This window comes from Sabethes cyaneus, chromosome 1, assembly GCF_943734655.1.
Source record: "Sabethes cyaneus chromosome 1, idSabCyanKW18_F2, whole genome shotgun sequence".
Lineage (NCBI taxonomy): Eukaryota > Metazoa > Arthropoda > Insecta > Diptera > Culicidae > Sabethes > Sabethes cyaneus.
The window spans coordinates 52,680,689-52,693,907 of NC_071353.1; the positions used below are offsets into that span (position 1 = coordinate 52,680,689).

General features: G+C 41.5%; 2 protein-coding genes across 2 annotated transcripts; one reads left to right on the forward strand and one right to left on the reverse strand.

The window, feature by feature from the left end:
• Window positions 1-3,460: 3,460 nt before the first annotated feature.
• Window positions 3,461-5,240, forward strand: LOC128744778 (probable cytochrome P450 9f2). The gene is made up of 3 exons (XM_053842019.1): window positions 3,461-3,755; window positions 3,814-4,976; window positions 5,045-5,240. Exons 1-3 carry the CDS (start codon window positions 3,535-3,537, stop codon window positions 5,206-5,208), a joined length of 1,548 nt encoding a protein of 515 aa, XP_053697994.1. The 5' UTR covers window positions 3,461-3,534; the 3' UTR covers window positions 5,209-5,240.
• Window positions 5,241-5,324: 84 nt separating this feature from the next.
• On the reverse strand, window positions 5,325-8,310 carry LOC128745691 (uncharacterized). The gene is made up of 3 exons (XM_053842770.1): window positions 7,821-8,310; window positions 7,574-7,754; window positions 5,325-7,521 (listed from the first exon to the last, which is right to left on the reverse strand). The coding sequence occupies exons 1-3, from the start codon at window positions 8,308-8,310 to the stop codon at window positions 5,325-5,327; spliced, it is 2,868 nt and encodes a 955-aa protein (XP_053698745.1).
• Between the last annotated feature and the right edge of the window lie 4,909 nt (window positions 8,311-13,219).

Genomic DNA, 13,219 nt, shown 5'->3' on the forward strand with positions numbered 1-13,219 from the left:
TTGTGCAATTTGTGCACTATTTATAGAAATGCGCTCGATTGATCTAGGTATCATGAAACGTTTGCTTGTTGTTTGGAGAGATGGATTGATTTAGGCTATAAGTCGAAATTGTCATCGCAGCCGTCTAACGAAATATCGCAAATGTTAGCTAGCCTTCAATTGTTTACTGAAATACACCGTAAGCTGCGAGGGATGGACTTTTCACTTTTGAATTTAGCAGCGTTTTACATTACACCAGGAGTATTGCGCTCTTCACACTCAATTGGACTGTACAGTTATAAAGTACAACTTTCAAAACTGTGATGAAAAGTGTGCTACTGATAATATCGCTGGTAGTCTTATATCGATAATACCATCAAGCTTTATCGTCACGGAAGAATATCGAAAATTGGAGGGTTTAAAGTGAAATCTTCTTCTTGTCTTGTCATTATTTTAACATTTTTGGTCTATTTCTTACGTATTTTTGCTTATACTGTCATATTATCGTTATTGATTATTAACGATAAGAAAACTATATCAATAATCGTTATTAGATTTTGATCGGCATTTCCCATCATTATAGCCTTGATTATAAAGCCCCAAACACAATGCATACGGATTTTACTACATTGCGGCAATTTGACAGCTTTTACATGCGTTTTCTGTCAAATATCCGCAACGTAGTAAAATCCGTATGCATTTTGCCTGGGGCTTAACTATCACATCTGAGCTGACATTTGATTTGGCAGTGGTACTAATACCAGTTGTAGGAAAAGCAAATAGTATTTAATTTTTCATTTTTTTTTTTCATATATGCTGCATATTTGTTCAAGTTATGAATTATGTATTTATGTTGATTTCAGATAATCACCGCCACCACAATGTTTGTTAGATTTAATCGACGTTTTTCGGCGAAATAAGTATGAAAATTTTTAAATACCAGTTAAACAACTCGAATTCAAACATTCAACCGTATCCCAAGTAATCAGACGATCAAGAAGCATCAGACTTCCAAGCAGAAGGATGGTAGCATAAGGAAACACTGCACCACAGATGCAAAGTATGCCAGGATGGTAGCTGCCACCTACCATATACCTATATCAAAGAAGGTAAAAATCAGGCTTCATTCTCGTTTTTTTGCTCAGTAGAAGCTCATATGACTGCAGCGCCTCAACGAAACAGAACTCGAAAAAGTAGTGTAAAGGGCAATTGTAGAGATAATTAGCTCTACAATTACCCTTTACCAAATGAGTGCTCTTTTTACTACCAACGGGGTAGCAATCGCATAGCGCCGTAAATACAAAAAATATAATTATACTTTCTTCAACAATAATATAGATAATAATTAGCTCTACAATTGCCCTTTACACTACTTTTTCGAGTTCTGTTTCATTGAGACGCTGCAGTCAAATGAGCATCTAGGGGAAGGGCGGTAAAGACGGGCACTGCCGGAAAGACGGACACTTGTCATATTTCATAAACAATAATTTTTTGAAGCAAATCAATGATGGGAAATGTTGCTATAGATTGAATTAACACTTTTGAACTAAACTGCTGATTTTTAGCAGCGTAACTGACAAATTTATAAGCAAAACAAAGAAAAAATACGTATATACGCTTACCAATGTAATTTTGTGCGTGAAGAAAATAGCTGGTAAATCGTTGAAAAACAACATATTCATGCTAAACCGACGACATTACGTTAGTTTGATCTTTCACTGAATATCCATTGGAAACCTAGCGAATTTTTGAATATTCAGTAAAAAGTTATTGAAGTTTGAAAAAATGGTATCCAAGTCGGGAAAGACGGACACCCAACGGTAGGGAAAGACGGACACACAGATTTTGAACCCATTTTGCCCAACAACGATTTAACATTGCAAATACTTACATATTATATATGTAAAAGTAACCAGAAGTCATATAACAGTTGGAATGAGCCAACTTTCAGAAACGATTAATTCGTCACCAATTAAAATATTGAAGGGAACCATTCTATTTTCTTGCTCAAAGGGGGATCGGGAAGGAGGTTTTCCCAAACCAATTCTTTCCTAAATACATGATGAAATATGTTAATTTTTCTTAATACTGATAATTCAACGACGCGTGACACCTTTTTGCGAGTGTCCGTCTTTCCCATATCAAGTGTCCGTCTTTCCCGCCCATGCGCAGAAACTCTGATTTATACATGATGTTTATAATATTAAAAAAAGCATGAATTTTGGAAGAAATTTTCCAGCACACGTTGTAACTTTATTAGACAGAGACTTAAAGGTTCAGTTTATACGAAAATTGGGATCAATACAGTTATATTTGAGTAGATATTGAGTCTTTACCTTAAGGTGTCCGTCTTAACCGCCCTTCCCCTACTGAGAAAAAAAACGAGAATGAACAATTACAATTTCAAATGATTTTCAGCTTAAATACTAGCATACACTCGTAGTTGTACGTTGATCTTGGGAAGCACGATATATAAATATCCATTAATTCTTAAAGAAGAGACGCGGGGGCATATTATACCACCTACCCCTACGAAACGGGTTGGCCGGGATGCTTACTGCCACTGCATCCTATCATGCGACTACGAGTGCGACGTGACATTCTTTGCTATGTGTATTTAAATTCACAGCGCTTTTTCGTTCGACGTAGTTTTACGCTTGTAACGCTTGCTTGCAACAAAAGTCACGTCACATCTACCAAAGTCGCAGGCAAGAGAAGAAAAATACTTATAGGGGAAGGCGGGGTAAGACGGCCCCACACCATGGCAAATAAATTGCTAGTATAAAATTCACTTTTTCTTGATGCACACATGAATGAGCATTAATTTGTATAAAGAATTGATTAGTCTATTTTTCTACAGTTTACTAACTAGGAGGGGTAAGATGGACTATGACAAAGTATGGCTTATTGTAGTTAATTTAACGGTTTGTTAACGCGCTGTAAGAAGGAATTATTTAACTAGTAGCGTTATTTTAAAAATAAAAGAAAACGTTATATTACATTGACTGAAATATCCGGCGATTTCTTATTTCACATAAGCCGTACTAATTTAGATACCATTTCCGGCGCACGCAGGACAAGAATCGTGTTATAAATATCAGTGGTACGGACAAACGCCAAAATACATAGTGTTGTTTTTACATAAAATCCTTAAATGCGTTGCTGCTGAAATTAGATCGCACGAAGCCACAACGAACGAAAAATTGGGTTTGATTCTAATTTTGACGTTGAGTACGGCCGAGTGCCATAGCTTATCACAAAATTGTTAAGATAGGTTAATAAACGGACCATACTAGAACACATGTGAAAAATCGGGCCTTCTTATCCCTTGTTCCCCTACCGTAAAAGCAAACCACGTGCTTCGCTCTCGATTGAAGAAGCCGCATCACGCTCTGGAGAAAAATGTTGCAGGCGCATTCGCTCCGGACCTGTTTGATAAGAGAGCGATAGAATGCGAACCTCTATCGCTGTCAAACTTGTCTCGTGATGTGTTTTTGCTGCTGGCCGGGGATGGGCTGAAGATTTTGTGTCTACAATCGGTTTCGAGGTCCAAAAATGAACACCGAAGACTTGTACTGGTTTACCTTTACGCTGGTAACTATTGTTGGTTACTTTACGTTTAAGTTACTGACCCGCTACCGGCATTTCTTCTACGTTCGAGGCGTGGCCTTCGAAAAACCACACTTTATCTATGGAAATTTGAACGATGTGTTGAGTGGAAAAACTTCCACACTGGAGCTAGTGCAGCAATTCTATCATAAATTCAAAGATCAAAGGTATGTTTAGTATAATTATGGTTAATTTCTATTTAATTCTAGTATTTATTCAACACAGGTTGTTCGGTTTCTACAACTACCTCAGCCCCGTGTTCTACATCCGTGACCCAAATCTAGCCCGAAGAATATGGACCCAGGAATTTAAACATTTTTCTAATCATGGTTACTTTTTAGACGAGAATAAGGATGTTATTCTAGGCAATCAACTGCACCTTCTCAAAGGTGACAAATGGAAGCAAATGAGACACACCGTCAGTCCTATTTTTGCAGCAAAGAATGTGGCTCTGATGACTTCATTGATTCGGACTAATTCATTGGATTTGGTAGACTTTCTGGCAGCCTCCGTCGAACCTGAGTTGGATTTCAAGGGAATCTTTCAGAAGCACGTTTTTAACGTGATCGCTAGCTGCGCCTTTGGGCTGGAGTTAAACACCTTCAAGACTGAATCAGATCCGTTCTGTCACATTGGCAGTTCACTAGTGTTTGGAAATAATCCGGTTCAGACAATTAAAACGATGTTGTTTTATTTATTTCCCAAGCTGATGGGTAAAATGAAAATTCAACTGATGGAATCGAGCCATGCGAAGTATTTTCTGCGAATTGTGAAATCTGCCCTAAAAGAACGAAAAGAAAACAATTTGAACAGACCGGACATGATTCAGTTTCTGGAAAAAGCCAGAAACGGTGAACTACATCTTGATACCGAGAGTGAAGACTGTCTTCAGATGCGAGACTTTTCACGGAGAAAGTGGAGCGATGAGGAACTGATCGCACAATGCGTCGCATTTTTCGGAACAGGATTCGAAGCGATGGTGAATCTGCTATCATTTGCCGTCTATGAACTGGCAGCAAACGCAGACGTTCAGGAAAAATTATTAGAGGAAATCCGAAATCAGCTATCAGACAATCCAGTAACCTACGAAGCGGTCACCGGGATGACCTATCTGGACATGGTCATCAGCGAAACGCTGCGCAAGTGGCCAGCTTCACCCACCTGTGATAGGGAATGTTCCAACGATTTTTCGCTCAACGAGAACGGCCAGCGAGTGCAGTTCCGCAAGGGCGATTCCATTTGGGTTTCACTGTGGGCGCTGCAGCGGGACGAAAGTTACTTCCCCGAGCCAGAACGGTTCGATCCGCAGCGATTTAGCGAGACCAACAGAGGTCGGATTGCGGATTCAGGCTACATGCCGTTCGGTTTAGGCCAAAGAGATTGCATTGGTAAGTGGCCTCATGATATATATTTAGCAACGAAAGTATTCGATTCGATTGTTTTATTTAAATTGTAGGAAGGTACTTTGCTTTACTGGTTGCCAAAGTGACTCTAGTGGATGTACTAAGAAAATTTCAGCTTCGACTGGGAAGCAAAATTGTTGCCCCACTGCAGCTTGCAAAGGGATCTGTTACTCTAGAACCAGAAGGAGGTTTTTGGCTGGAGTTTCATCCACGATAGAATAAAAATGAAAAAACAGTATTACGAAAATTAAAGCCATTTTTCGATCAATTTTTTATATTTTTCTATTTTATTCTAGCACAAACTTAAACCAATAACTATTTGCTATCCTTAAGCTACTCAGTCGACGTATGTGGGAACCAATAGGACAAGATTCGATGAAACTCGGAAGTGAAACCTTTCACAAAGTTGGTCGCCGTTCGCAGCATCGTAACCACTGGCCGGTCGTCGTTGTTTGACACTGAGCTTGTTGGTACAGTTCGCGGGGAGGTGATTTTCTGTGTAGTTTTCAGTCGACTGATTGGTTCCGTTGGCAGCATATTCTCGTGAGATTCCTGGGAGTTTCCTCGCTGGTGCAGATTGTTTGTTCGTTCTCGAGACTCCCAATTGTGCGTGTGAAGTAGAACATTTCGCTTTGATCGATGCAGGTGCTGTTCCGGAAGCTCTTCCGAATCTTCTCGAACGGATTCATCGATGCACTCGTCACAGCAATCGATGGACTCCAACAGCATGGTTACGATTTCGGCAAATCGCTGCTGGAAACTTGTATTATTCATGAAAAATGCTTCGATCCGGTCGATCTCACCCGAATTAATGGATCGCTTTCGTCTCTTATACTCTACTATATGAGCACTTTCTCCAGACTCTTCCGGCATCATGGAAAGTGTAAGCTCTGACGAGAAAAGTTGATCATCATCGGGGTGAGAAGTGTTGACACCTAAATTGCGACTTTCTACGATTTCCTCTGCAGGCTCTTGATAATAACTGATCGGACCGGTTGAACCCGCGTTAACAGACCTCGGGGTAGTTATTTTTCGAACCGATCCCAAACTCGGTTCAATTGCCTTAATATCTTTAACATCCACTTCGTCTCGATTTCTCGTTCTGGCATGTAATTTTCCATATTCGGGCAGGCTCTCAAACGGAACAAATTCCGCCAAATCTATCTCAACTGGCAGTCGTCTGTTGAACGCAACAGGATGTTGCATATCCATAACTTCCGGAACGATAAATCTTAGTTCCTCTTCACTGGGCACTTTAGCTACTGCCGTTTTCACGCGTCGAGACTTTTTCGAGACTTTCGGTCGCCGTTCTCGTATCGCACTAGCCTCGGAAGCGAACGGTTCATCTTCTGGTCCTTTCGAGATCACTAGGTGTACGTCCCCCTGAGGGAAGTGAGATCGATTGTTCTCATCCTCACGACTGTTGCCGAACAGCGGCGTTTGATTTCTGATCTCGGCCAAAGAAGATCGTTTGGTCTTCTTGCTTGTCACCACCGGAGCTAAACGGTTAATGCGACGAGTTCGTTTACGTAGCTGGCGCTTTCCTCGCTCTCGCAGTGGGCGCTTCTGTCTTTTTAGGCTACGCTGGTCCATCCGCTTTTCCTTCTTTCGGACTTGTTGCTGTTTCCGGCGAAAGGTCTTCGTTTGTCGTGGTTGTCTAGCCGAAACATGCTTTTTGACATTCGCTTTTTTTTGAATTTCGCTTTTCAACTTTCCCGCTAAAACATCCTGCAAATCTTTGCTGAGTGATCGTTTTCTACGGCTCGACTGTGTAACATCCTGCCGAGCCTGGTCCGTAATTAGCTCCTGCAACAGCTGATCGATTGTACTTTCGAACCCTGTGACACTACGAGCATACTTGTACCGCAACTCTTGATAGTCGTCGTTACACTCTCGGATGTTCAGTTCGGGAAATACCCAGAAGCCAACGGAAAGAGCCGGTAGATCAAGTCGAAAGTCTCTTAGCAACGCTTGATGCCTTATGAAAGCTTCCGGACTAGAATCGAAATCGTACACTTCATCATTCAACAAAATTTCCCCATTAATGGCAGTTAAAATGAACTCATGGATGTCCGCTGATTGATCTTTAACATATAGTTTAATGTCAAACTCAATTGGATCTGAAAGGTGGTTGACGGCCATTAAAGTAAGCGAACCGTTTCCACTACGACTACAGTATGCATAGATTTGGGTGCCCTCTTGCGAAGTTTGCTGAACGTCAAAAACTTTCGAGCCAATAGTAGTTCTATGCAAAAGTGCAACAAGGAAGTTGAAACTGTAATGCTGAATCTCTTCTCGGCTTAAAGATTTGAAAATGGAATCGAAACCATTACGAGCCGCATCTCCAAGCAAAGTAGCGTACTGTAGGCCATCCTGAAGACAGGCCAACTCACAGGTGCCGTTTGAGCCAACGTTCGACGGTAGCTTAGCATCCAGCCACACCGGCAGGTGTGATCTAGCTGGACCCTTGAAGAAAATTTCACGCTGACGCACAAAATCTTTCAACCGAAAATCGTTCGAAGACGGCTCACTAAAAAGTTATCTGATGTGAATGCGTTCATAAATAATTTGAATTAACCTACAAATTGACAGCTATGGCGTCGGCAACGTCATCCACGTGTAGGTTGAAGTACCGGGCATGTTCTGCACCAGCAACGTTCGGACTAACATCGGAAGCAACCATTCCCCAAAACCGAAATGCCCTAACGATCATTTGCATCGCACGCAAGTCTTCGACGTACTTCACCGCATTTTTGACACTACCTGTAAAATAAAGATCGATTTTACTGAGAATGACAGCAACTATTTAATGGTAATTTGCTCACTCACCGTTACCCAGCTGCCAAAGGCAGTCTTTGATGCCAAGTTTATGGGCCACGGTTAGCGTTTTCAGTGCATGCTTCGGTTTCCAGTAGCTTTCGTCGTAGTCCAGTACGAAAATCGGAATCACTCCAACCTGTTCCGCCCAATCATCGAAGGCTTTCCAACCGTTTGGAGTAAGCCGCACCAACTCGGCATCGGCATCGGTTGTTTCCCCAGAACCATCCATATTCAGCAGTAGTTGGTCGGAATCACTGAAAACTTTCACATACATGGGCCCGACGCTTTTGGCCATCTGGAAGCTTGCATCACTAATTGGATTGAGCGAACCGTCAAACACATTTTTCGGCTGTGCCGAAAAGCAAACGAACTCCTGACTGATGTAGTTAATCACTTGCTTCGGATGAATTACAACACTGATTACACCATCTTCTTCGGTCCCGTAAACTCCGCAGACCAGAATCGCTGGCAGCAGCAGAGTTGAAACGGACAGCCACATTTTTCTAATACACTGTCCTATCCGATTGAACACTCACTAGCAACTGACGCTCGGCCAGTGTCCTACCGCGATCGAGTAGACTTATAGATGACGAGACCCACGGCTAATGCAACTGCTAGCACGGCGAGTCTCGCGATATCAGCAAAGTTTTTTGTAGCCAGGCCACAGTCGGAGGACTGTTATGCTGAATTGGACAAAAATGTGACCGCTGCTGCTGCAGTGTTGACTTCACTTTCCGTAGAGAAGAAAGTCGGTGCAGCTACGTTTGTTGATACGAGTGCATTGTTATGTAACCTGAAATTGGCAACAAACTTGTGAGGGCGAATCCTTGACTTCGTCGTAGCTGTAGGAACAACACGAAGGGTTCGACCGTTTCTGCTTGGCTAACACCTAAACCGAATTGTATTAACATTTCCTTGACCTTGCATTAGGAACTTGGAAAAAAATACTAAAAGCAGGTGTTTTGAGGCAATACATACTTTTTAAAAGTTTGAATTTGGAAATTATTAACAAAATTGATAATTCTTTTTGATGAAAGTTGGTTGGTTTTGTGCCAACCGCACAAAATTTCAAAATTTCAGAAAATGGGCAATGAGTTTTTTATACGCAATCTCAATAGACCGAGAACTGACTCGACCGAAAAATTGTTTTGGTAGATATGAATTTTTTCATCGTGTTTCTTGTTCAGTTGAATTAGAGATATTTACACAATTTTTGCAAATGAACTTATTCTATAATTTGTTTATATCTTAAATAGTTAGAAAGCGTCGGTAGAATCATTAGAACCGCATTAGTACAAATGGTACTTTAGCAAAGCTCCGTTTGGTATCTCAGGGCCTACGATAAGAATAGTAAAATTATCGCTAGTCACAAAGCTCTTTCTTGAAATCTGTATCGTTTCTTTCACGAATACCCACAATTAACCGAAAATTAGTTTCAATGATAAGCAAATGATTTATTCAAAATGATACCTTTAATAACCGAAATCGGCCGAGCTCTATCTTTAATTCGGGAATTCATTATAAAATTTTAGTCCAAGGTGTTCGAATCTACTATTGTGTTTGTAGAAGTATTTCTAAGCCGCATCTAAACAAAGGTCGAAAACCGCATAATAAGTAAAGTTCCGAACGATTCACGCTACTGAGCAAAATTCGCATAGGGAACATAAATAAACGAAAATCGCGGCTTCGTGATATTATGGTTTGTCAGAAGAACCATATTATAAAAGTATAGCCAAGACCCAAACCTTAGACCGCATTGCTAAGGCGCTGCTGTTTTCGATATAACAGTTTCATTTAACACGTGTTACACAATTTTGTTGCAATTCATTTGGGTAGGATAATATGGTAGCATTGCAGAGCAAGTGTTACATGCGATGAAACACTATAATAATGGCTGGCTCGACAATAACCCGACATGGAATTCGGGTTTTTCTTCAATCTTCTTTTGTTTTGTAAATCGTAAACTAGTGTAAGACGGGATAATTTCGGATCGCACTGATTAACGGCCAACGCATGAATTGGCTATACAAATTCAACTGACTCGTAAATCTATTTGTTCCCTCACCTTTTATCCAATAATAAGTACAATAGCAATCAATACAAAGATTTGTTAAAGTTTATTAATATAATAGTAAATGCAAGTTAGGGTTGTTCATTAATCAATTTGAAATTCGTACTACTTCAACATCGGACACCACAGCTTTTATTCCGACCCGGCAATAAGCTAATCTTCACTCGAACCATTAGATTGGGTTTCGTCATCGTCACTGTCTTCGACCAACCTGTTGATTAACCATGGCTTCATCCTTTCTGCAGCGAACACTGTCGACGTTCGACGCTGTGTCAACTGTACCCCAGGAACATCGGCTATCAAATAGCGATCATTTCCTAGCGCTTTCTGAACGACGTACGGCCACTTGTATAGTGGTTCCAATTTCCGACTCTACCCGGTGGCCTGCAGATCTTTTTCAACGAGCACAAGATCGCCTTCGTAGTATTTCCTGGCTGGCTTCCTCCGCTCATCGAAGTATTTCTTTTGCTTCTGCTGCTCCACCTTTATTCTCGCTTGCACTAACTGTTTTAGTTCATCCGATCGACTTTCAAGGCACTCACTGGCGAACATCATCGTTAGCTGGTTTTCGGCAATGTCTCGAGGATTATAGCTGAAGAGAAGTGTGTTTGGTAACAGCTTGGTTGTGCTGTTGACCATCCAGTTCAACCCCCACTGAATCATTCGCAACTGTTTGTCCCAATTTTTGGTATCCTCCTTCACCATGCACCTTATAGAATCCAAAACGCTTCGATTGACACGCTCTACTTGACCGTTGGCACGCGGGGTTCCAACCGCCACCTTCACGTGTATAATTCCCAATTGTACACAAAAACTCTCGAACTCCTTGGATGTATACGCAGGACCACGATCTGTGATGATGGTTTCGGTTTCCCAAAGGTTGCAAACACCTCGTTTAACATTACGATCACTGGGCCAGTTTTTGTATTACGGACTGCCTTCAATATCACATACTTCGTAAAACCGTCCACTAATAACACAAGATATTCATTTTTAAGCGATGAGCGAATGAACGGACCTAAATGGTCCAGATGAATAGTATCAAACGGAACTGGATTCTTTTCGATTGGTTGCAGCAGGCCTTCCTTTGCACCTACTTTGCCCTTCACATACGCACAATGAATACACGATCCGATGTACTGTTTCAGGTAGCTTCGCATTCGGCAAAACCAGAAATTTTTCTTTACCGCTTCAATCACTTTATCCACTCCCTTATGACCAACGTCATCATGGTAACATCGTGCTACTCGCCAACGTGCACGATTCGGTACCATCCACTTCAGTCCGTCACTGCATCTTCGCATTACGCCCTGTTCCTTCAGAGCGCATTCTTTGTAAATTTATGTGCCCCTGTTATCCACTGGTGGAGCTGATAAAATTTTCATAATCTCGTGCAGCTTTTCGTCCTCACGCTGCAACAGCTTCAGCCACTGATCTTCACGAATGCTCACTTCCATGACATGTGCCACTACTGGTTCCGGTTCTTCGCATTCCGGCTCTTCAACGGCATTACGGTTTAAGCAGTCTACATGTTTCATCTTTTCACCCTTCCGGTGCACTAGTTCATAGTCATATTCCTGTAGTTTTAATAACCATATACTGATAACATTTTCTTCTTCTCCACAGTCTTTTTAACGGCTTCATAGTCTGTTACGATCAGAAACTGTCTTCCTAGCAAGTATTTTCTATACCTTTCCACTGATTCCACAATAGCTAAAGCCTCAAGCTCATAGCTATATTTTCGATTCTCGGTGTCAGACGTTTTGCGACCGAAATAGCTGATGGCATGAAGACCGTCATCCATCTTTTGCAGCAGAACGCCCGACAGTTCATGCGAGCACGCATCTGTGTGTAGTTCGATATCTTACTCGGGATCGTACATAACTACAACCGGTCGACTAATGAGCACTTCTTTAAGGTTCTGAAAAGCTTGCTGCTGCTGTTCGTTCCAGACGAATTCTGCCTCCTTCTTGGTCAGTCTAGTTAATGGCTCCACTGTAATACTGAACTCCTTCACAAACCGTCTGAAGTAGTTAGCGAGACCGAGAGACTCTCTAACATTTCTCACGTTCATTGGAATAGGAAATTCCCGAATTGCAACGACTTTCTCAATTCCCGGTCGAATCTCACCTTCACTTATCTCATGACCCAAAAAGTTAATCGATGTTTTGAGAAAATGCGTCTTCTCCAAATTTGCTGTTAAGCCGTGTTCGCTCAGCTTGCCTAGAAATATTTCAAGCTTCTTCATAACGTCTTCGATATCGCCGCCCCCGAATGTCACATCGTCTAAATATGCAACAAATCCCAACGACCGCAGTGGTGCAATAACTGAATCTATCATCCGTTGAAACCCTGCACTTCCGTTCGATAAACCAAATGGCATCTTTAAATATTCAAAATGCCCATGCGGAGTGGAAAACGCGGTAAATTTACGACTGTCTTCCGCGATAGGAATTTGATGATACCCGCGGAATAAATCCATGGCAATAAACAAATGTCCTCCAACCAGTCTGTTTAGACCATCTTCGATTATTGGCATCGGCCACTTGTCTTTCACCGTTCTCGCATTTACGGCCCTGTAATCGACGACCATTCTCCAATCACCATTCTTTTTTCGTACAAGTACTGTCGGACTATTATATGGTGACTTCGACGGCTGAATTATGTTCGCTTCCATTAACTCCTTCACTGTTCATTCAACTACTTTCTCCCGAGAATACTTCAGGGGATATTGTTTTGTATAAACGGGCTTTTCCGAACCAGGCATTTCGATCACCATCTCGCAGTCCTTTGCCGTACCCATTTCATGATAATTTTTCGCAAAACAATGTCGGTATCGTTGCACTACTTCTGAAATTCTTCCCCGTTCTTCTTCGCCATCTACGCTGATTTCTGTCGCCTCAATGGCTTCAAATGCTCGAACATTAAACACATCTCGCCGGCCCCCACTAACAGCTGCATCTTCATCTTTATAGTCATTGGAAACAATTTGTTCTATTCTGGCACTACCCTTTTCTTTGATGAAACGTATGTCTTCACGGTCAAGAATATCTCGACCAATAATTACTGTATTAGCTTGTGCGTGATTCGGGACTACGTACACAGCCGATTCCAGATTTAATCCATCGACGATTAGCACTTCAGTGCTTTTGACGTAGGACTACGTCTTACGGTAAGTTTTGAGATAGGGTGTCATTCCAAAAAATCGAAAAATGCGTGTGTCACGAAAAATGAAAGGTTTTGAGCGCTAATAGCTCAGCAGTTTTCCGATCGATTTTCAATATTCTTACACCAATCGATCGGAAAATCTTCTAAGAATTGACCCAAATGAAGAAAA